Source organism: Myotis nattereri, assembly GCF_964212035.1.
Source record: "Myotis nattereri genome assembly, chromosome: 15".
Lineage (NCBI taxonomy): Eukaryota > Metazoa > Chordata > Mammalia > Chiroptera > Vespertilionidae > Myotis > Myotis nattereri.
The window spans coordinates 34,321,712-34,347,804 of record NC_138090.1 but is presented as its reverse complement, the minus strand read 5'-3'; the positions used below and the strand labels follow the sequence as shown (position 1 = coordinate 34,347,804).

General features: G+C 40.1%; 1 protein-coding gene across 2 annotated transcripts in view; it reads right to left on the bottom strand.

Annotated features, from left to right (window-relative positions):
• Nucleotides 1-3,452: 3,452 nt before the first annotated feature.
• Nucleotides 3,453-26,093, bottom strand: part of LOC308531061 (uncharacterized protein) — a 101,348-nt gene continuing 78,707 nt past the window's right edge. Inside the window, exons 1-2 of one of the 2 annotated variants that reach the window (XM_081107911.1) lie at nt 25,320-25,440; nt 3,453-6,291 (exon numbers count right to left, since the gene is read on the bottom strand). In XM_081107911.1, coding sequence (XP_080964037.1) covers nt 4,714-5,952 — 1,239 coding nt within the window. In that variant the 5' untranslated portion in view covers nt 5,953-6,291; nt 25,320-25,440 and the 3' untranslated portion in view covers nt 3,453-4,713. Of the gene's footprint in view, nt 6,292-25,319; nt 25,441-26,093 lie in introns of those variants that run through there. The other variant, XM_081107910.1, reaches the window with a different exon arrangement.

The window sequence follows — 26,093 nt, the reverse complement described above, 5'->3', positions numbered from 1 at the left end:
GGCCTGCGGACTAAAGGGTCCCAGGTTCGATTCCAGGCAAGGGCATGTACCTTGGTTGCGGGCACATCCCCAGTAGGGGGTGTGCAGGAGACAGCTGATCAGTGTTTCTCTCTCATCGATGTTTCTGGCTCTCTATCCCTATCTCTTCCTCTCTGTAAAAAAAATCAATAAAATATATTTTTTTAAAAAGAAAAGAAACAGTATGGCTAATGTTAAACTAATTAGCTGAGGTCCTGGAAGCTGTGGTATTATATAGGAACAGAAAAATAGATTAGTGAAACAAAATATAGAAATGTCTTGGTATACTAGTAAATGAAAATATAAGATAGTTTCAGTTGAGTGAGGGAAAGATCATATGTGTAAATGATTACATAGCAAAGTTTTCATTGAATAGAAAAAGGATGGTATCAGTATAGGATTAAGCACAGGTCTTTCCCACTGATCCATACCTGGAAAGATGACATTAGATTTACCTTTCTACCACAGCATCCTTAAAGAAAGTAACAGTGTAAATCCCTCATCTGTAGCCTTTACCTGGATCGGGAGATCTGTGAATTGCCACGTAGACATTGACAGCCTATGTGACTAAAGCATTACAAGTTTTGAGGAAACCAAGGCAGTGGAGTAGCTTCCCTATGCTTAAGTAGATATCAGTCTTCCAACTGAGTGTGCCCCATGTGATGGTGGCACACCATGCATATGTACTGGTGGATCATTGTAAAATGCCCTGGATGAGAATGTTAATGTTTCCCAGGGCTGAGGTCCTGAAAGCTGTGCTTGCTTGGGCAGTTGCAGGACTGTCTAATAAACATATTGTGAAAGTGTTTTCTTATCAGGATAAAGCTGCCATTAAAACTAATTCAGGATTAAAGCCTATTCAGTTTATTTAACTGCCAGATCGAATCTGTGATTGTGCTGGTGTCAGTGCTGTGTGATTGGCTGTTGAACGTATTAAACTATTTTACTGAATTGTGCTTGTACAATGGAAACCCATCTGGAAGAAAATAACAATGAACCTCACTTTATATGATATTAAATTCTACATGCATTACATATTTACATATTGAGATAACCAAATTGCAAGGCAAACTAAGAAATAATATATGCAATCTAGAGATTAAAAATATGTATTTTGTTACATTTTATTTTATTTCACTACTTATTCCCTCTATGCCCTCTTCCACTCCCAGCCCCCCCCAAAGTATCTTCCTAATTCATAAGCTTAGAAAAAATTAGTACATATTCCGTTACATCGAAATTTAAAAATATTTTAATAGAAAAAGTCACTTTTTTATAACAAAAATTAGACAAATTCCTAATAGCTAATATATGAAGAGGTCTTCAAAATTGAAAAAAAAAATACATAATCCTTTAGGAAAATGGGTTAACAATATCAAAATTTACAAAGAAGCAAATTTAGGAGCAGGGGAGGTTTATACTCATCAGACCAGCATTAATTTTAGCAGGTTAACACCATCTATTGCAGGGCTACATTTTTTGTTGTTGTTGTTGTTTTGGCTTTTTACCTATTTTTAAGTTAAATTTATTGGGGTGACATCGGTTAATGAAATTATATAGATTTCAAGTATACAATTCTTTGATACATGACCTACATATATTGCATTGTGTGCCCACTGCCCTGTCATATCTTCAGTTACCATATATTTGACCCTCTTTACTACCCCCCATAACCCTTCCCTCCAGTAACCAACATACTGTCTTATTTGTTCATTTGTTACTTTCAGTTTTATATCCTACATGAGTGAAATCATGATTCTTGACTTTTTCTGTCTGACTTTTGCTTAGCAGATATTCTCAAGATCCATCCATGTTGTCACAAAGGCTACTTCTTATGGCTAAGTAGTATTCCATTCATATGTACAGCGTTTCTTGTCTTTTTAAAATTGACTGACAGTATCTATTACAATTTTTAAATAGCATATATCCTTTAATATGTCTAGCAACCTCTTGCCTATCATCTACTCTCCAATAATGAAAATACCTAAATGTATGGGTATTTACTCTAGTTTGTGGTTTACAATAACTAACAACAAGATGAATCAATAAAGAGATGGCTGAATAAATTTACAGTACACAGTATCACAGAAACTGTGCAGCAATTACTCATCTTACTTTACCTGACCATTATAATTCTTTTGATTTTTAATCCTTATCCAATGATATTTTTTCCATTGGTTTTAGACAGAGTGGAGGGAAAGGAGAAAGGGGGAGAGAAACATTAATGTGAGAGACACACAATGATTGGTTGCCTCCCACATGTGCCCTGACTGGAGCTGGGATCAAACCTGCAACCAAGGTACGTGCCCTTGACCAGGAATCGAACCCACGACCCTTCGGTCTGTGAGTTGACACTCTAACCACTGAGCGAAACCCATAATTATTGGCCACTTATAGGCAGCAAAAGGTAATCTTCCTAATTTGGTCTGACTTGAGTTCTTCTGGTGACTTCAAAGGTGCACAAGCACAAGGGCAGAACACTTAAGGAATATGAGAGAATGTTTAGTGAAGATTGAAATAGAAGAGAACTTAGGTTCATGTAAATATATACATGCATATTGTTTGGGTAGATTACCTCAGAATATCAACCACTGGTATTTATAATCTTACCTCAAGACTAACCTTCAAAGATGCTAATAACAAAAAATGCAGTTCTCTAGTTATATTAGCATTTTATTATTTTGAGTTTAAAAGAAATTGATATATGTGAAATTAACCTAAGGTTTAAATGTTACATACTCATTTTTATCACTATTAACAAAGAGCATTAACAGATTTCTACCTGTCAAATTGCTGTGAAAAGGGATCAAGCATCCCTTTCAAAAATCCTATAAAAAGATTTGCTGAAAATAAAGTACTATTTAGGTCTATCTATCTTTCAGCACCCTTTTCCCTAAGGAAACAAATGGGAATTGATTATGTCTGGCAGAATAGAGAAAAATATTAGTGTGAGGTTAAAATTGAGACTAAACCATAAGAGTGGATATTTTACTCAGTGGCATATTAAAATATGTAAGAGCAACATGGCTTCCTCATTTTAAAATGGTCTATTTTCCATTGCCAATACTGGTTATATGGGGTATTAAATTTTCTGATAAATGTTTCAGTGAAAATGAATTCTTTCCCTCTACCAGGTCTGTGCATGTATTATTAAATATAATCTTTACATGTATGTGATTCAACTAATCTGTTGTAAAATCATGCTATAACTTAGCAGAAACCAATACAGTAATATGACATGTGAGAGTAAATTTAAATAATTGGATCTGTTAAGCTGCCATCACAATTAAAAATTTTTTCATATTTAAAATATATAATTTCAGAAGTATTTTTAATAAAAAATTGGCATCTGATTGGGAATGTGAATCTATTTTAACATGTACTTCATGTACAGGTTCCCTACACTTATCTCTATCTTTTTTAATTTTCAAAAGTTTAAAAGAAATAGCACAAAAAAATAAAATAAACACATATATTGCCACAACCCAGAATTAACTAACATTTTGTTATGGTTACATGAAATTTTTATTTCTTTTTAAGGATAGATGTTTAGATACAAAACTGAAGTACTCTTTAACTACCATGCTTAATCCCACTTCCCTTCCACTACCTTTCTTTCTGGGGGCAACCACTTTTGGGAACTGAATGTGTATCCTTGTAATCCATTCTTCACAGTTTTAAATCAAAATGTCCATCCATAACCAATGCTTAATACTGGTGTTGGTTAGTAGTGACTTAATTCAAATTTACACGGATATTTTTTTCTTCACTCTATATACTTTTTCAGATGTTTCCTTGTTAAATATATTTAACTTGTACTTAACTACTAGAAAATACTCTACTGTGTGACTATCATTTTATTCAACCATTTCACAAGAGACAGACATTTGTTTCCAATATTTTGCTAATATAATTTATGATCCAATGAATATTGAGGTACACGAATCCCTGGGTACATACTATGTTTCTTGGGTATATGTATATATACTTAAGAGTGAGTATTCTGGAATAAATTTTAGAAATTCTTTCCTACTCCAAGGTTTTAAAAACATTCTCCTATAAAGCTCTTATATTACTGTTTCACATTTTGCATTCTAGTCTTCAATATTATTGGATTTCATAATAAGTAAATATTTTAATGTATGGCAGCAAATACCTCAATACTTTTCCATATGAAGAGTCAATTACTCTGAGTCCACTTTTGACTCACGCATGATTTCCCTACCAACCTGTGATACATATCTGTCAATTACCAATTCCTCATAAAGACATGCATATATTTCAGGATACAATATTCTGTCATAATCTATTTTTTAATGACTGGAAAACAGCAAATAATTGATGATTACCCATATAGTAAAACATATAACATGACAGTTTGTTCTCTTAATTATGAATCTTTTGTCTTAATGCATCAGGTAGGCCTTCCAGAACCACGCTGATTGGTGTCCATGACTGGATTTTTACTTCAATGAGAATGCTCCTAAGAAGTACATCATTAACAATGTTTATTGTGTTGGCTCTGGAGGTATAAGTTTTCTTAACACTATACTTTTTATTTACAATCTCAGTATTTTAAGTTAGAGTACTGAAGGATTTTCCATGTTCATGTCACTTTAGTAAGATGGATTTTCTGATATACTACAAATATGAATTCTGTTGAAGGTTTTCTAAGTTCAAGGCATTCATAGAAGTTTAATGAGTATGAATTCTCTGGTGTCTAATATGGTGTGACTTCTGGCTAAAAGCTTTCCCACATTCACTACACTGATAAGGCTTTTCTCCAGTATGGATTCTCATATGTAGAGCAAGAGTTGAGAACTGAGAGAAAGCTTTTCCACATTCATTACAACCATAGGGCTTCTCACCTGTATGGCTTCTCATGTGCACAGTAAGAGACGAGCTTTGACAGAAGGCTTTCCCACATACTTTACATTCATAAGGTTTATCGCCTGTGTGGATTCTCACGTGTACAATAAGTGATGTAATTCGAGAAAAGGCTTTTCCACATTTATTACATTCATAGGGTTTCTCTCCTGTATGGATATTGTGATGTTTAATGAGGTATTGCTTCTGCCTAAAGATTGTTCCACATTCATTACATTTATAGGGTTTCTCTCCAATATGAATTTTCTCATGCTCAGTGAGATTTGATTTACCACTGAAGGCTTTCCCACATTCCTTACATACATAGGGTTTCTCTCCTGTATGACTTCTCTGGTGTCTAATGAGGCTTGATTTCTGAATGAAAGCTTTCCCACACCCTTTACATTCATAAGGTTTCTCTCCAGTATGTATTCTTTGATGGATAATGAGGTTTTCCTTTTGGTTAAAGGCTTTTCCACACTCATTACATTTAAAGGGTTTCTTTCCACTATGAATATTCTGATGTTTAATGAGGTATTGTTTCTGGCTAAAGGCCCTTCCACATTGATCACATATAAATGGTTTCTCCCCCGTATGAATTTTCTCATGCTCAGTGAGATATGACCTGCCATTGAAGGCTTTCCCACACTCCTTACATGCATATGATTTGTTTTGAGAATGATTTCTCTGGTGCTTAATAAGACCTGGCATCTGAACAGAAGCTCCCCCATTTTCATAAGGTTTCTCTTCAGTATGATGTTTCTGATGAGAAAGGAAGTTTCCCTTCTGGCTAAAGGCCTTTTCACATTTACTGCATTTATATAGTTTCTTTCTTGTATGACTTCTCAAATGTAGAGTAAGGGATGAGACTTGAGAGAATACTTTACCACATTCATGACATTCATGCGATTTCTCTCTTGGGTGCATTTTCTTATGCTCTATGAGGTTTTTCTCCAGGCTAAAGGTTTTTCCACATTCATTACACTCACAAGGTTTCTCTCTGATGTGAATTTGATCATACTGAAGGAGATCTGATTCAGTCTGAAGGCTTTTCAGCATTGTTATCATGCAGATATTTTCTCCAATAAGACTTCTTTAGTATTTCTTGACGTGTCACATAGATGAAAGCTTTTCCACATTCACTAAATTCATATGGTTTCTCTCCAATATCAATTCTCAGATATCTAAGGAAGTTGAATTTATGATGGAAATCTTTCCCCATTGATTATCCTGAGGTTAGGCAAAACAGGCATATCTTAAGAATCAATGTCTGTGACCAGCGGAAATATTTTTCTGTTTCCTATGTTTTCTGAGTTCTTCCTTAGCTGTATTTTCATGGAGAAGGATGAGACTTAACTCACAAGTCTTTCATGATGTGTCCTTATTTATAAATTTCCCAGGGCTCTTCTAAAAGGGAGTATAAAAAAAATCATCATTGAAGAGTTAATAACTATAAAATATTTAGTGTCTGGCATGTAGTTTACATCCAATAAAGCAGCTATTGTCACCATCAACATCAGTAACACTTGTGAATTTCTCCACATTAATAAAATTAAAAAATATGCTATTATAAATAAACTTAATTTCAAACCTACCCTACATATAAAAGAAAGCTCAAATACAAAGACAGTCATGGATGCATGTAGTTTAAACTGCTTTTAAATGTAACCTTGCACTCTTCATAAATTAGTAAAATAAGAGAAATACCTTTATGTGGCAGGTGATAGGATGAAAGGACAAATATAAAATTGAGAGAGCCTAGGGTGAAAAGATAAAAAAATGAAATAGAAGTATTATTAAAGAGGATGTATGGTTAAATAAGATACAGCTATGCACTGTATAATGACATTTTGGTCAACGATGGACCGCATATATGACAGTGGTCCCACAGTATATATATATATATATGTAACCTAGGTGTATAATAGGCCTTACCATGTAGGTTTGTGTAAATATACTCTATAATGTTTGCACAGTGATGAAATCGCCTGAAGCATTTCTCAGAATGTATGTCCATCATTAAGTGGTGCATGACTGCATTTATTTCCACATCTTCCTTCTACTCCATTAAAATGATAGTAAGGGGGTGAAAGGGAGCACATACTCATAAAAACTAAAAGGTTGAGGAGACATCAGGATATGAAAGTTTTAGGCAATTTTGAAAGGAAAAAACAAAGGAATGTAAATTAACTATAGAACTCAGTGGCTTAAGTGAAAAGACAGCAGATGAGGATGACACCTAAAAGCAAGGTAATTTGTAATACAACTGTCAACAGAAAGGCTTTATGGGTGAGAATGCAAAGTGAAGCTTAAATAAAATGATTATAAAAAGAGCTATTGAGCCCTAACCGGTTTGGCTCAGTGGATAGAGTATCGGCCTTCGGACTTAAGGGTCCCAGGTTCGATTCCGGTCAAGGGCATGTACCTTGGTTGTGGACACATCCCCAGTAGGGGGTGTGCAGGAGGCAGCTGATCGATGTTTCTCTCTCATCGATGTTTCTAACTCTCTATCCCTCTCCCTTCCTTTCTGTAAAAAAATCAATGAAATATATATGTGTGTATATATATATATATACACACACACACATACATACATATATATACATATATGTATATATATATATATATATATATTAAAGAGCTATTGAAGCGCCCAACTCTCCTAGTTGGAAGGAAATAGGAATTTATTATCCAGACAAAGTATAAAGGAGAGTCTCCAAATTTAGTTAATGACAGGAAAAGTAGATAAGAGTACCATACAGAAAAGAAGAAGATGAATAAAAGTTTATATACAGAAGAGGGTCCCAATCCCTTTCTATTACTGAACTCTAGAGGTGCTGATGGTTGCCAGGTGTCATATGACAGAAAGGTTCTTTTGTGAAAAAATGAAATCTTAGAGTCACGTCAAGGAAACACATAGATATCTGACTTAATGCTGTACAGTGAAGCCCACCGTCTCACAAGCTCACACTTGCACAGAGATTACAATAATCTTTCTGGTCATAATGTTCATCTTAATGTAGACCTGAAGATAACAAAAATTTGATGAAAGCCCTAGCTTGACAAGTAGATCAAAACAAAAAACAAGGCAAGAAATAGAAGAGCACACACATACAAATGATACAATACTGTAACTAGTATCACAGAAACAAGGGATTATATAGCAATGAAATATTAACAGAGTTCTATAAAAAAGTGCTTTTGGAAATAACATGCTGCTGACCTTAAAAATTTAATAGATTCAGAAAAAAATTCCAGAAAATCTCCCAGAATAAAAAAAAAAGGAAGAATAGCCTGGATGCCTCAGTGGTTGAGCATTGGCCTATGAACCAGGAGGTTGCTGAATAATTTCCAGTTACAGCAGATGCCGGGGTTTCAGGCTTGGTCCCCAGTGTGGGGCATGTAGGAGGCAGCTGATCAATGATTCTGTCTCTTGATGTTCCTATCTCTCTCCCCGTTTTCCTTCCTCTCTAAAATCAATAAAAAATATATTAAAAAAAAAAAAGGAAAGGAAGAATAGCAGGAAGGAGGCGAGAAATGAACAAAGAACGGGAATAATGATTGGAAAACCAGTGTACTTACTTGTGGAGGAACCCAAGAGTTTTAACATCTACTAAAGGAGCTCCAGAGAAAATGTGAAGAAAAATAAGTGCAGGAAATTTTATGAACCACATCTTTCATATTAACATGTTGGTAATATTTACAATTAATTAAATAAAAATTAGGTAAAATAGTCATAGAAAATGTGGAAATAAACACCAGTGAACACAGTTAAATTAGTGTGATTAACTCTGTAGTTTAGGAACTGTGGTTGAGGAAGGATGGAGCAAAAATAGCTATAATCTTATTTGACCTTTAAAAATTTAAAAGCCACTATTCATTATACATATAGAGATGGCCTTGAAGATTTGAGCCTTTTTAAAAAAATTTATTTATTGGTTTTAGAGAGAGAGAGAAACATCAACTCATTGCTCCACCCACTTATGCATTCATTGACTGACTCTTGTATGTGCTCCAACCAGGGATGAACCCCACACAAGGATGACACTCCAACCAACTGAGCTACCCAGCCAGGGCTGACTTAAACCTTTTAACTTAAACCAATCTATAACTGTAAAATAACTATAGACAGTGCTCTTTATATCTAGTTGCAATAGAATTTCACTTGGGCTAAAAAGCGAAGTACACATATATTTAATACAAAAAAAGAAAATAGGCCAGAAAACAGCCATTTTTGCTTCTCTATCATACTGTAGTGTTCTGATTATTGATACTATCATTTCTGGATACAGAAGCTGTCATTGCTATCAATTTCAGTTTTTACTTTTTTTTCCCTCTCTGATTATGCCTGTTATCCAAGCTCTTCTCCTATAAAGAGCCCTTTTCATGTCCTCTCTCTAATCCTTTCTTTTATAATTGTTTTCCATTCTCTAGCTTGAAAACATCAACTTTATCCTGATCTATATCTCTCAAAATTGTATCCTCATTTTCTTATAAATCATTATAAGAAAAGACTCTGCTGTCACTCATATCAATGCTATAATTTCTATAACTAAGAAAAACACACAATATAAGTGTTAAAACTATTAAAATAAAAGAAAAATGGTAAAATATACTTTATCAAAATTAAAAACTAATGCCATCTGAAAAACAAATCAGGCTGGCCGGTGTGGCTAAGTGGTTGAGCGTGGACCTATGAACCAGCAGGTCACGGTTTGATTCCCAGTTAGGGCACATGCCTGGGTTATAGGCTCACTCCCCAGTAGGGGGTGTGCAGGAGGCAGCCAATCAATGATTCACTCTCATCACTGATACTTCTAACTCTCTCTCCCTCTCCTTCTTCCTTCCCCTGTGAAATCAATAATACTATGTTTTTTAAACGCACACACACACACACACACACACAAAACCAAAGGGAATGCCACAGACTGCAAGATATATAGAATCCTTGAAACTCAATAATAAAAAGACAAACAATTTGTTTTTAAAATTGTCAAAAGACTAGAATATACATTCAGAAGGATATATGAATGGCCAGAAAGCACATTTAAAAGTTTATCTTTATTAGTAATCAGAAACAAATGGATTTTAAAACCCCAATGAGACACACTACACATCCTTTAAAATGGCTAAAGTTAAAAGAACTGACAATCCAAGTGTGTTAGTGTGAAGTCACTGTAGCTCTCATACATTGTTGGTTGGAATGAAAAATGGTACAGCCACTTTGAGGATGGCAGCATAGGTAAACACCAGAGTTTGCTGCTTCGAACAACCACTTCAAAAATACAACTGAAAGACGGAACGGACATCATCCAGAACTACAGGAAGGCTGGCTGAGTGGAAATTCTACAACTAGAAGGAAAGAGAAAAGCATACCGAGACTCAGAGGAGGCACAGTACGGAAGTAAAATACTAAGGTACAAAGGCACACATGGAGCGGGCTGGCGGCTGAGGGCGTGGTTGTTGTTTTCAATCGGGAGGGAGTCTCAGGCTCTGAGCTCCAGTTCTAGGTGAGTCTCTGGGGACCCAGACTCATACGGGAGAAGCGGGACTGTCTGGCATCGGTTGGAACTCGAGGGCAGCTTTCTCTTGGAGGGGCCTGCAGTGATTACCGGGACACTGAGAAGCGGAGCCTCTGAGGGCAGGACTGAGAGCAGCCATAACTGCTAGCCCCGCCCTGTTGATCCCCTGGGACCCGCCCTGCCCAAGCCCTACTGGGAGGCTTTTGCTGGATAGCCTCAGGCAGAGGCTAGATTAGCACCTCCCTAGGGATCCAGGAGCCAGTGTACCCAGAGGTCAGAGTGGGGCCATCCAGTTTGCAGCTCCGTGGAACCATAACGGACACACTCAGGGGGCAGACTCAGTGATCACCAAAGCCCCATTGAAGCAAGTCTTGCCCTGGAGGGGTGTCTCCAGCACAGAAGTTCTCCCACTGCAGACACAGCTGATTCTCACAGCCAATTGGCCTGGAGGTCAATTCCTCCCAGTGATACCTACAACAATCAAGGCTTAACTACAACAAGAGTGTGCACAGAGACCACAAGGGGGTGCACCAAGAGTGTCCTCCTCAGGTAATTGGGGAGGCTGAACCACAGGGCCCTAGAGGACACTTAGCACAGAAAACCACTTTACCAACACAGGGAAGCATAAAAAATGCGGAGACAAGGAAAAAGGACACAAATGACAGAAATGGAGGAAAGCAAACTACTGGATATAGAGTTCAAAACTACACTTTTAAGGTTTTTCAAGAATTTTCTAGAAACTGCTGATAAACTTAATGAGACCTATAAGAAATCTAGTGAGACCCTCGAGGTTGTGATAAAGGACCAACTAGAAATTAAGCATACACTGACTGAAATAAAGAATATTATACAGACTCCCAACAGCAGACTAGAGGATCGCAAGAATCGAGTCAACAATTGGAAATACGAAGAAGCAAAAAAAAACACCCAACTGGAAAAGCAAAATGAAAAAAGAATCCAAAAATATGAAGATAGTGTAAGGAGCCTCTGGGACAGCTTCTAGCGTACCAACATCTGAATTACAGGGGTGCCAGAAGAAGAGAGAGAGCAACATATTGAAAATCTATTTGAAGAAATAATGATAGAAAACTTCCCCTACCCGGTGAAAGAAATAGACTTACAAGTCCAGGAAGCGCAGAGAACCCCAAACAAAAGGAATCCAAAGAGGACCACACCAAGACACATCATCATTAAAATGCCAAGAGCAAAAGACAAAGAGAGAATCTTAAAAGCAGCAAGAGAAAGACAGCCAGTTACCTACAAGGGAGTACTCATACGACTGTCAGCTGGCTTCTCAACAGAAACTTTGCAGGCCAGGAGGGAGTGACGAGAAATATTTAAAGTGATGAATGCCAGGAATCTAGTACCAAGATTATTTTATCCAGCAAAGCTATCATTCAGAATTGAAGGTCAGATAAAGAGCTTCACAGATAAGAAAAAGCTAAAGGAGTTCATCACCACCAAACCAGTATTAAATGAAATGCTTAAAGGTATCCTTTAAGAAGAGGAAGAAGCCCTAACTGGTTTGGCTCAGTGGATAGAGCGTCGGCCTGCAGACTGAAAGGTCCCAGGTTCGATTCCGGTCAAGGGCATGTACCTTGGTTGCGGGCACATCCCCAGTGGGGGATGTGCAGGAGGCAGCTGATCGATGTTTCTCTCTCATCGATGTTTCTGACTCTCTGTCCCTCTCCCTTCCTCTCTGTAAAAAGTCAATAAAAAAAATATTAAAAAAAATTTTTTTTAAAAAAAAGAAGAGGAAGAAGAAGAAAAAGGTAAAGATACAAATTATGAACAACAAATACACATCTATTAACAAGTGAATCTGAAAATCAAGTGAATAATCTGATGAACAGAATGAACTGGTGATTGGAGAACCAAGATGGCGGCATAGGTTAACGCCGGAGTTTGCTGCTTTGAACAACTACTTCAAAAGTGAAACCAAAAAATGGAAGGGACATCACCCAGAACCACAGGAACGCTGGCTGAGTGGAAGTCCTACAACTAGGAGGAAAGAGAAACGCATACGGACACTCAGAGGAGGCGCAGTGCTGAAGTCAAATTCTGAGGTGCGGAGTGCGCGGAGCGGGCTGGTGGCGGAGGGCGCGGTTGTTGTTTTCAATCTGGAGGGAGTCGCAGACTCTGAGCTCCAGATCCGGGCGAGTCTTTAGGGACCCAGACTCAAACGGGAGAAGCGGGACTGTCTGGCTTCGGTCAGAGCGAGTGCAGCTTTCTATCCAAGGTTTGCAGCCGTTGCTGGGACTCAGAGAGGCAGAGCCCCTGGGGACAGGACTGAGAGTCGCCATAACTGCTCTTTCCGGCCCATCCTATTGATCCTGTTCGACCCGCCCCGCCCAAGCCCTGCACAGAGGCATTTTCTGGATAGCCTCAGGCAAAGGCTAGATTAGCACCTCCCTAGAGGACAGAAGTTCTCTCACTGCAGACACAGCTGATTCTCATAGCCACTTGGCCTGGAGGTCAAACTCTCCCTGGTATTAGCTACAACAATCAAGGTTTATAAGACTGCGCACAAAGACCACTAGGGGGTGCACCAAGGAAGCATAACAAAATGCGGAGACAAAGAAACAGGACAAAATTGTCAATGGAAGATATAGAGTTCAGAACCACACTTTTAAGGTCTCTCAAGAACTGTTTAGAAGCTGCCGATAAACTTAATGAGATCTACAAGAAAACTAATGAGACCCTCGATCTTATATTGGGGAACCACCTAGAAATTAAGCATACATGGACTGAAATAACGAATATTATACAGACTCCCGACAGCAGACCAGAGGAGCGCAAGAATCAAGTCAATGATTTGAAATGCGAGGAAGCAAAAAACACCCAACCGGAAAAGCAAAATGAAAAAAGAATCCAAAAATGCGAGGATAGTGTAAGGAGTCTCTGGGACAGCTTCAAGCGTACCAACATCAGAATTATAGGGGTGCCAGAAGATGAGAGAGAGCAACATATTGAAAACCTATTTGAAGAAATAATGACAGAAAACTTCCCCCACCTGGTGAAAGAAATGGACTTACAGGTCCAAGAAGCGCAGAGAACCCCAAACAAAAGGAATCCAAAGAGGACCACACCAAGACACATTATCATTAAAATGCCAAGAGCAAAAGATAAAGAGAGACTCTTAAGACCAGCAAGGGAAAGAAACTCAGTTACCTACAAGGGAATACCCATACGACTGTCAGCTGATTTCTCAACAGAAACTTTGCAGGCCAGAAGGGAGTGGCAAGAAATATTCAAAGTGATGAATACCAAGAACCTACAACCAAGATTACTTTATCCAGCAAAGCTATCATTCAGAATTTAAGGTCAGATAAAGAGCTTCACAGATAAGGAAAAGCTAAAGGAGTTCATCACCACCAAACCAGGATTATATGAAATGCTGAAAGGTATCCTTTAAGAAGAGGAAGAAGAAGAAAAAGGTAAAGATACAAATTATGAACAACAAATATGCATCTATCAACAAGTGAATCTAAGAATCAAGTGAATAAATAATCTGATGAACAGAATGAACTGGTGATTATAATAGAATCAGGGACATAGAAAGGGAATGGACTGACTATTCTTGGGGGGGAAAGGGGTGTGGGAGATGCGGGAAGAGACTGGACAAAAATCGTGCACCTATGGATGAGGACAGTGGGTGGGGAGTGAGGGAGGAGAGTGGGGTGGGAACTGGGTGGAGGGGAGTTATGGGGGGAAAAAAGAGGAACAAATGTAATAATCTGAACAATAAAGATTTAATAAAAAAAAAAAAAAGAAAAATGGTAGATGAATGGATCAGAAAACTTTGGTACATCTACACCAGTGATTCCCAAAGTGGGCGCTACCGCCCCCTGGTGGGCGCTGCTGCGATCCAGGGGGGCAGTGATGGCCACAGGTGCATTTGTTTTAACTTTTTTTGTATTACCTTTCTATTCTGAGTTCAATAAATAGTTTCATAATTTCAAACTTCAATGTTTATAATTTACACCTTTCTTTACTATATTTTACGAAAAAGGTAGAAACATTAATACATATATCTTTCTGTTTAATTGCTATTAAAATTTTTAAAAAATTAATTTCCAGGGGGCGCTGAGTAATATTTTTTCTGGAAAGGGGGCAGTAGGCCAAATAAGTTTGGGAACCACTGATCTACACAATGGAATACTATGCTGCTGTAAAAAAGAAGGAACTCTTACCATTTGCAACAGCATGGATGGAACTGAAGAGCATTATGCCAAGTGAAATAAGCCAGTCAATGAAGGAAAAATACCACATGATCTCACTCATTCATGGATAGTAAAGACCATTATAAACTTATGAACAAAAATAGATACAGAGGCAGAGCTGCCTCAAACAGATTGTCAAACTGCAGCGGGAAGGCCGGGGAGGGTAGGGGGGCAGAAGGGGGGGTAAGAGATCAACTGAAGGACTTATGTGCATGCATATAAGCATAACCAATGGACATAAGACACTGGGGGGTAGGGGAGGCCAGGGGATTGTCAAGGGTGGGGGAAAAAAGGAGACATATGTAATACCCTTTGTAATACTTTAAGCAATAAAACTAAAAAAATAAAATAAAGAAAAATGGTACAGCCACTTTGAGAACTATTTGATAATTCTATATAATAAAGTGAGAATATGCAAATTGACCATCACTCCACCACAAAGATGGTAGCGCCCACAGCAGAGGCAGGCGTTTCCATAACACAAGATGGCTGCACCCACAGCAGAGGCCGAGTTCCCATAACGAGCCTTAACGAGCAATCATCAGGGACCTGAGGCTGCGACCCCCACCCTGGTGCCAGGGTGGGGGACCTCAGGCCACGCCCCCAACCCTGCAGGGCTTGATGGGAGACTTCAGGCCACGCCCTCCACCCCAGCACCAGGCCAGGGGACCTCAGGTCATGCCCCCCCACCCGGCAGGGCTTGACAAGGGACCTCAGGCCATGTCCCCTGCTCCAGCGCCAGGCTGGGGAACCTGAGGCTGTGCCACCTGCCTGGCAGGGCTTGACAGGGGACCTGAGGCTGCGCCCCCCCACCCAGCGGGGCTTGACGGGGGACCTCCATGTGTGCCCCCACACCCCAGTGTTGGGCTGGGGGACCTCAGGCCACGCCCTCCACCCAGCGGGGCTTGACAGAGGACCTGAGGCTGTGTCCCCTGCCCAGCAGGGCTTGATGGGGGACCTCAGGCCATGCCTCCGGCCTGTCAGAGCTTGAAGGCGGATCTCAAGGCATGCCCCCCACCCTGGCCTGGGCTGGGGGACATCAGGCCGCGCTCCCCACCCCGGCACCGGGCCACGGGACCTGAAGCTGCGCCCCCCACCCAGTGGGGCTTAACAAGGGTGGGACTGACTGGGTCTGGATCTAGCCCAATGGGGTGGGGCCAGCTGGCTCTGGGCCTCACACAATTTTGAGGCATACGTGGGTGGGCAGGGACTTGACTCTGGGTCCCGTGGTGAACCCCAGATTCTGACAGAAGGAAGATTTTCATATACATTTTACTAATTTTCTTTCACGTCTGACACTTCTATTATAGAGAAAGGACAAATAGCAATATTAAAATATTTCCTCTAATTAATCCCCTTTTAATATGCACGAATTTCATGCACCAGGCCACTAGTTCTGTATAATAAAGAGGGAATATGCAAATTGAATGTCACACCCTCGCACAAGATTGCCACCCCTATGTGGTCACGAGATGGCCACCACAAGATGGCCGGCAGGGGACAGCAGTTGTGTGTGATCAGGCCTGCAGGGGAGGGAGGGAAGTTGGGGGGGGGACCAGGTGGGCAGGGGAGGGCAGTTAGGGGCAACCAGGCCCGCAGGGGAGGGCAGTTGGGGGCAATTGGGCCAGCAGGGAAGCAGTTAGACATCAGTCAGGCTGGCAGGGGAGTGGTTAGGGGTGATTAGGCTAGCAGGCAGAAGCAGTTAGGGGCAATCAGGCAGGCAGGCAGGCAAGCGGTTGGGAGCCAGTAGTCCCTGATTGTGAGAGGTATATCTGACTGCCAAACATCCCCCGAGGGGCCCCAGATTGGAGAGGGTGCAGGCTGGGCTGAGGGACACCCACCCCTCAGTGCACGAGTTTTATTCACCAGGCCTCTAGTATTTTATAGTTAAATCTACATTCAGTATTCTACCCAGAAATCCCACTCCTAGACCTTTATTCAAGAAAAATAAATACTACATATGTTCACAAAGACTAGTATGTGAATATTCATACTAGCATTATTCTTAATAATCAAAATGAAAAAACATCCAAATGTCTATCAACTGGTGAGTATACAAATTATGTCCATACTATGTAATACTAATCAGTAATAAGGAGAGATGAAATATTAACATATAAAACATGAATTAACATCAAAATATAAACTAAGTCAAATATATTAAATGCAAAAGACTATATTTATATTAAATGCTAGAAAAGGCAAAGCTATAGTGACATAAAGCTGATTAGTCTCACCAGGAATGGGGGAGGAGTGTGGCTCAACTGCAAAAGGGTGCAAGAAATTGATGATGGAGCTGTTCTGTATCTTTTTTTATTTTTATTGCTTTCAGAGAGGAAAGTAGAGGGAGAGAGAGATAGAAACATCAATGACGAAAGAGAATCACTGATCAGCTGCCTCGTGCATGATTGGTGGACCAAGCCTGCAACCCAGGTATGTGCCCTGACTGGGAATTGAACCATTACCTTCTATTTCATAGGTCCACACTCAACCACTGAGCCATGCTGGCCAACCTCTTTCTTTTTTCTTTAATCCTCACCTGACATGAAGACATGTTTACTGATTTCAGAGAGAGAGAGGAAGGGGAGAGAGAGAGGGACAGACACAGAGTGAACAAGCAAGAGAAAAACATTGATGTGAGAGAAACATGGATCAGCTGCCTTCTGTAAATGCCCCAACCAGGGATGGAACCTGCAAGCTAGGTATGTGCCCCGACTGGGAATTGAACCTGCAACCTATTTGGTGTACGGGACAATGCTCCAACCAACTGAGCCACCTGACTGTGGCTGGAACTGTTCTATATCTTGATTTTTGTGTGGGTTATATGATTCTATGGTCATCCCTTGGTATTCCTGCCCCCCACCCCATGGATACCAAAATTTGTGGATGCTCAAAGCTCAAGTTCCTGAGAGAACCAAGATGGTGGCATAAGGTATAAACCTGTGCATGCTGCCTCCCACAACAACACTGAAATTACAACTATAAGACCAAACAGCTATCATCCAGAACCACGGGAAAGCTGGCCGAGTGGAAGTTCTACAACTAGAAGGAAAGAAAGAAGCACATTGACACCTGGTAGGAGGTGCAGACGCACCACGAACAGAGGTACGAAGGCGTGCGTGAGGCAGCTGCACCTTGGTGTGCTGTTTTTTTCAATCGGAAGGAGATACAAGCTCTCGAACGCACTGAGCTCATTTAAGGCGAGATTCTGAGGTCCCAGACTCCTCCGGGGAGAAACTGGACTGTCTTGCAGTGGTTTGGAAAGTGAGGGGGGCTTTCTCGCAGAGCTGCTTGCAGGGATCATTGTTGCTGTGGGGGCGCGGGACTGCAGAGACGCGGAGTCACGGAGATGCGAGGAGTTGCGGACACGCTGACGACAGTCGCTCTGTCCTGGTGATTCTCTGAGACCCCACCCCACTCAATTTACATCCCCTCCCAAACTGTGCTCAGCAGTGCAAAGGAATCACCTTGGATTTTGCAGCCTAATCTAACTGCAGGTGGGTTAGAGAGCTCCAAACCTTCCAAATTCCAAACAAAGAGGAGAAATCTGCTGATATCACTGTAGCTCCTGCTGGGTGGACTCACACAGTGGTTGACTTGGAGATCCAGGAGCCAGGGTACCCCTGGTCAGATACCAGATTTCAACTCCTCACATCCATAAGGGACACACTCAAAAGGCAGACTCAGTGAGCACCAAAGCCCCACTGAAGCAAGTCCAGCCCCATAAGGGTGTCTCCAGCACAGCAGTTCTTCTTATAGACATAGTGGGTCCTCGCAGTCAGCCAAAAATGCAAAGACAAAGAAATATGTCACAAATGAAAGAAATGGAGGAAAGCAAACTAATGGAGAACATAGAGTTCAGAACCACAGTTATAAGGCTACTCAAGAACCTTCTACGAACCTCCGAGGAACTTAGTGAGACCTTCAAGGATCTAAATGAGAATGCCAAAAAAATGGAAAAGGACCAGTCAGAAATTAAACATACACTGACTGAAATAAAGAATAATATACAGAGATCCAACAGCAGATGAGAGGATCCCAAGAATCAAGTCAAAGGTTTGAAATATGAAGAAGCAAAAAACACCCAACCGGAAAAACAAAACGAAAAAAGAATCCAAAAATATGAAGATAGTGTAAGGACCCTCTGGGACAACTTCAAACATACCAACATCCAAATTATTGGGGTGCCAGAAGAAGAGAGAGAGCAAGATACTGAAAGCCTATTAGAAGAAATCATGACGGGAAACTTCCCCTACCTGGTGAAAGAAATAGACTTACAAGTCGAGGAAGCGAAGAGAACCCCAAACAAGAGGAATCCAAAGAGGACCACACCAAGACACATCATAATTAAAATGCCAAGAGTAGAAGACAAAGAGAGAATCTTAAAAGCAGCAAGAGAAAAACAGTTAGTTACCTACAAGGGAGTACCCATACAACTGTCAGCTGATTTCTCAACAGAAACCATGCAGGCCAGAAGGGAGTGGCATTAAATATTCAAGTGATGAATAGCAAGAACCTACAACCAAGATTGCTTTATCCAGCAAAGCTATCATGTAGAATTGAAGGTCAGATAAAGAGCTTCACAGACAAGAAAAAGCTAAAGGAGTTCATCACCACCAAACCAGGATTATATGAAATGCTGAAGGATATTCTTTAAGAAGAGGAAGAAGAAGAAAAAGGTAAAGATAAAATCTATGAACAGTAAAGTGACAACAAACACATACCTATCAACAAGTGAACCTAAAAATTAAGTCAGAATAAACCGGTGAATATAATAGAAGCAGGGCCATAGAAAGGGAGTGAACTGACAATTCTTGGGGGGAAAGGAGTGTGAGGGGTGCAGGAAGAGATTGGACAAAAATCGTACACCTATGGATGAGGACAGTGGCGGGGGGTAAGGGCATGGGGTGGGGTGGGAACCAGGTGGCGGGGATCTATGAGGGAAAAAAAGAGGAACATCTGTAATAATGTGAACAATAAAGATTTACTAATTTAAAAAAATAAAGCTCAAGTTCCTTAAATAAAATGGCATAGTATTTTCATATAACATATGCATATCCTCCAATACACTTTAAATTGTCTCTAGATTATTATAATACCTAATACAATGTAAATGCTATGTAAATAGTTGCTACACTGAATTGTTTAGGAAATAATGACAAGAAAAAAAGTCTGTACATGTTCATAGGGATACAACCATTGTAAACTTAACTATAGACATACTTCAAACATATTGCAGGTTCAGTTCCAGACCACTGCAATCAAGTAAATATCAAAATAAAGCTAGGCACACAAATTGTTTCACAGTGCATGTAAAAGTTATGCTTACACTATACTGTAGTCCAGTGATTTTCAAACTTTTTCATCTCATGGCACACATAAACTAATTACGAAAATTCTGCAGCACACCAAAAAATATTTTGCATATCTAATCTAATAAAAGAGAAACATGCAAATTGACCATACCTCCGCTACACCTACCAGCCATGCCCACCAGCCACCCCAGCCAATCAGGAGCAAATATGCAAATTAACCCAACTAAGATGGTGGTTAATTTGCATACTAGGCACCAGTGGCCTGGGTCCGGGAAACATCATAGGGCACCCAGTTCACTACAAGGTAGGCCCCATGTGGGCCCTGAGCAGTCTAGGAAGGGCCTGAGCCAGGGGGTTCCTGGGCAGGGCCTGAGCCTGCAATCAGAGCCGAGGGGGCCCCTGCCAGGCCTAAGGTTCGGCCAGAGGCTTGAGGCCTGGGCAGGGGCAGAGCCGGCGATTGGAGCCGGCTGGGGATCCCCTGCCCAGGCCTAACACCCCAGCCAGAAGCCTGAGGCCTGGGCAAGGGCAAAGCCTGCGATTTCACAGGGCTGGGGGTCCCCTGCCCAGGCCTAATGCTCCAGGGAGAGGCCAGAGGCCTGGGCAGGGGCTGATCCTTCCATCGGAGCAGCCTGGGGGTCCCCTGCCCAGGCCTAAGACTGCGGCCAGAGGCCTGAGGCCTGGGCAGGGGTGGAGCTGGCCATCAGAGCAGGCTGTGGGTCCCCTGCCCAGGCCTAACGCCCAGCCAGAGGCCTTAGGCCTGGGCAGGGGCCAAGCCGGGGATGGGTGTGAACTACAGAGGCAACACCTTTTCTGACCGCTCAATGGCTAAGCTCCCTATATGCCACTGGTAATATTCTTAGTAACTTGGGTAATAAGAATCCAAGAAGGTGATGTAGGGTTTTCTACCTCACTCCTGGAGAAAAAAACAAAGGTCTGCTGCTGCAGGGGCTAAGAAATGTCATATCCTACCCTAGCCGGTCTGGCTCAGTGGATAATGCCTTGGCCTGCCCACTGCAGGGTCTGGGTTCAATTCTGACCAAGGGCATGTACCTAGGTTGCAGGCTCCTCACTGGCCAGGGCCCAGGTCAGGGCTCATGCAGGAGGCAACCAATCAGTGTTCCTCTCACTTTGATGTTTCTCTCTGTCTTTCCCTTTCTCTTCCACATTCTCTAAAAATCAGTGGAAATATATACTCAGGTGAGGATAAAAAAAATAATAAATGTCATATCCTATAAAAGACACATCTTGAAAATGCCTAAAGAAAGTTGTCATTTTTCATGGTGAAGGAACTGGAGTCCATGTTGATGAAAACACCTTGGTGGCTGTGCTGATTGGCAGTGGCTGCAGCAGAGGGCTGATGGGGCTGGCTCCTTCCCCTGCTCAGCCTAGTCGCCTCCCACAAAGGAAGGCCAGACTGCGGCTTAGGCCCACTCCCCAAGGGGAACAGGGAGCGGGCCTAAGTCATCAGCAGGACATCCCCTGAGGGCTCCCAGTATGTGAGAGAGGGCAAGCTGAGCTGAGGGACCACCTCCCTCCAGTGCACGAATTTCGTGCACCGGGCCCCTAGTCCTATATAATAAAAGGGTAATATGCAAATAGACCGAACGGCAGAACAGCTGAACAACCAATCAAAGCGTAATATGCTAATGATATGCTAAGGCTGCTCAACCACTCACTATGATGTGCACTGACCACCAGGGGGCAGACAGTTGACCGGTTAACCAGTCGCTATGATGTGCACTGACCACTGGGTAGATGCTCCAACCGTTAGGTACGCTTGCTGCTGGGGTCTGGCCGATCGGGACTGAGCGAAATGTGCCGGACATACCCTAGAGCCCTCCCGTGGTCCCTCCCCAGCCCAATTGTGCACCGGTGGGGTCCCTCAGCCTGGCCTGCACCCTCTTGCAATCCGGGACCCCTTGGGGATGTCAGAAAGCCAGTTTCAGCCTAATCCCGCAGGCCACTCCCCTTGGGAGGGAGCCAGACGCAGGGCTCATGGCTGGTGAGTGCTGCTGCAGCAGTGTGAGCCTCTCCCAATCGGGACTGATTGGGCGCGAGCCCGTGACAGGCACAGTGCGGCCGGGATGAGCAGGAGCAGCAGGTAGGAGCTGTAGGCGACGTTGGACTGCAGGTTTCGGCCCGATCCCTGCAGGCCACACAGAGGGACCCCACCTGTGCACGGATTCGTGTGTCAGGCCTCCAGTATAATATATTTGACTAAAAAAAAAAAGTATAATTTTCATTCACACCAGATGGCTAGTGTTGTGTTGACTGTTATCATATTTAAGACATCAGTGCCCCTAACTAAAGAGTCAGGTATAGCATGTTTTAAAAATTCTTGTGGCATACCAGTGTGCCTCTTATGGCACACCAGTTGAAAATTGTAGTCTATTAGGTGTACTAAAGCATTTTTGTAAACAAAATGTACATAATTTAAAAATACCTTATTGCTAAAAAATGCTAACTATTATATGAGCCTGTTGGAAAAACGATTATGATAGATTTGCTCAATGCAGAGTTGCCACAAACCTTTAATTTGTATAAGTTGCATTATGTACAAAGTGCAATAAAGCAAAGCACAATAAACGTGTACTATGCACTCTGTGAGGTATGCATAGTACACATATGCAACAATATATTTTTCACCAAATATTTTTGATCCAAGGTTGGTTGAATCTTTGGATGTAGAACCCAGATATGAAGAGTGAACTGAATACAATTATCAAAATCTATCATATAATATACTTAAAGAGGGTGACTTTTATTTTATGTAAGTTTACCTCAATAAATCTGAAAAATAAATATTTCCACCGAAGCTCTATAACAATTATAAATTATTTAATAATTATCTTGTTTGTTCTGAAGACTGCAGGCTAGAAACATAAAATACTAGCTTTTCTGCCAATGAGCTTCAATGTATGTCTTAGGCATCAAAGTGAAAAATACAAATAAGAAAGTATTTACTTAGAATCCAAGTTGCTTGTAAACTACAACATGGGTTGGAAATACAGATTTTGGAAGGCTTAGAGCAGTGGTTCTCAACCTTCCTAATGCCGCAACCTTTAATACAGTTCCTCATGTTGTGGTGACCCCCAATTTCATTGTTACAAATTGAACATAATTAAAGCATAGTGATTAATCACAAAAACAATATGTAATTATACATGTGTTTTCCGATGGTCTTATGCGACCCCTGTGAAAGGGTCGTTCGACCCCCAAAGGGGTCGTGACCCACAGGTTGAGAACCGCTGGCTTAGAGCAATAAGAGACATTTTAATAAAAATGAAGCTCAACATAAATAGTGGACAGAACTTTGATAGATGGATCACTGCACAAAGGCAAAGATGCAAAGAATTGCATATATAGGGTATCCCAAAAAATGTATACACACACTTTGAATAATTATAAAGGCAGGGTTTATTAAAATACATTTCATTTTCAAAAGTGAGCTATCAACTGTTAAAGTATGTTTACATTTTTTGGGGGACACTCTGTATAAAGTTTACATAGGTTTTGCTATATTAGTGTTAAACTTTATCATGCCTCAAAAATACCTGGAGAGCTTGTTAACTACAGATTTATAAACATTGCCTTTATAATTATTCAAAGTGTGTGTATACATTTTTTGGGACACCCTATATATACATATGTGAATATATTAAAAATGAAAATAAGAAGTTATCCTAATTTATAACTTACAGCTAATCAGTTTATTCTGTATCTTGAAAATAGATAGTACCAGTAAACCATCTTTTCAAATGCTTAAAGAACAAGTCTCAAAATTGGCCCATAATAGTAATATAAAACTTTAAATATTCCACAAATTAGAAAAGGGACAAAAAAATACTGTGACTAAAAACAACAAAAAAGTAACACCTAAAAAAACACATCCTAAAATAGGAAAACAAAAATCTTTTATTTGTAAATTTCAAAATTTACTGGCTTGAACAAACTCTTTGGTCAAAGAGAAAATTTGTAGAATATTTGCAGAATATTCAGAAATATTAATCAAAAAACTGTATATCAAAATCCACAGATCACATTTGAAAAATGCTTGTTGAAGTTTTAGCATTAAGTGCTTACAATATTTTTAAAAGACATAAAATAATAAAGTAAGGATTTAGGTTAAGGAATAATCAAAACAGACACATTAGTAAAGAAAACAAATTAATGTATTATAAACAAACAAAATAGAAATAATAATAAATTTGTGAGTTGATTATTAGGAATAACTAAAAGGGAATAAAAGCAAAACTACAAAAATAAAAAATGACTATTGGAAATAGTCATAGATAGAAAATAAGGATTTTCTTATTTTAATAATAAGAAAATAAAGTCGAGATTATTTTGCTCAACCCTATGCAAATAAATTTGAAAATTTAACAAATACAACCTATAAAAACTGAAATCAGAAAAGACAAAACCTAAACAGAAAAATAAACATAAGGAAAAAAAAGAGACTTGTTAAGATGTTCCATAATTGTAAAGCCCACGGCACAAATTGCTTAGCATGTGGATTTTACTAAACTTTTAACAAATTATGGTAATACTATGTAGTTAAAAATTCCTAATTCTTTAATTCATTAAATTTGCAAAAGCATGACTGGACTTAAGCTACTAAATTCCTAGTAAGCCAAAAGAAAACACAGAAATTGTATCTTCTTCATAATTAAGCCCCTCATATTTTTATAGGATTTATGTCAACATCCTTCACACGTATTTATCAGAATTGCATTTTTCATACTATAAAATGACAATCCTGAACTGAACTAGGCAATATCATCTGAATACCAGGCAAAACAGTCCTTTCAACAGAATTTATCTTACTGTTTAAAAAATATTTTCAAAATAGAAATCAAAATGCTCTAATGTCAACTAAACTACTTTTGTGCTATAGTCCCTGAGTTGAGTAGTTGCAACAGAGATTCTACGATCTACAAAGTCTAAAATATTTACTAACTTTTTATAGAAAGTTTACTGACCCCTGCCCCAGAGTGGTAATTCCTTCTTCTACCTGATTAGAATTAGGATGTATAGTTGCTCCAGCTTTAACCACAACTAAATAGACAACTTGCAAGAAATATGGACCCTTGCCCGGCTGGTGTGGCTCAGTGGTTGAGTGTCGACCCATGAACCAAGAGGTCGCCGGATTGATTCTCGGCAGGCACATGCCCCAGTTGCTGGCTCCAACCCCAGTGAGGGGCGTGCAGGAGGCAGTTGATCGATGTTTCTCTCTCATCAATATTTCTCTCTCTCTCTATCACTCTCCCATGCTCTCCTAAAAATCAATAAAAGCATATTTTAAAAAAGAAAGAAAGATGGATCCTTAAAGGACCACCACAAAAACCAAAGTTACCATGAAATTTACTACTCACCACATAACTGTTATGTGACCAAAAAAGGAACTGGAAGTTATTGTTGATCAAAGCAGCATCCCAGATTTCAGGCTGAGTCTTTAGAACTGTCAAGTTTTAAAGGATAAGGAAAGTGCAGCTCCTGGGGATGCACAAGAAAACTTGTTTATGAAAAAGAACAAAGTGGTGATGACCCTTTAGCTTAGAAGCTAGAGCATACACATACATATGAGCATATGGAATAAAATATTTGTACTTTGCATCTAAGGCCAAACCCATCATACAATTTAAAGGCTGCACTTTCAGAAATGGGATACAGAAAGTAACTTACTTTCATAATTTAAACAGAGAAACTCTAAGACTGAGTTCTCAGCGTTCTCCAGAATCACAACCCATACAGGTACTTTTAAGTGGGTGTCACTATGGCCTTGCTCCTTATTGAACAGTCACAGTTTTGAATATAATTTTGAATATAACAACACTTTTCTCATAAATGTGAAGTCACGAACCTTGAGTGATATGAATAAAATACAAAGGAAGTTATTTTGGTATTGTTCATGGCTCAGAGTTCATAAATTTTTAGAAGCTTAATATTTTACCTAGGTTATGAAATTCTAGAAGTTAATATTGTAAGTGTCCTACAATTATATGGTCATTCATGGATTTAGCAAACACATGTTTTTATCATTTATTGTGATAAATAGACCAGGGTCTCCAATTTTTAATGGGCTGTGTCAGATAAAAGGATCAAACCTACTCAGAAGACCTTCCATTACTCAGAGGTAAGAGGCTTAG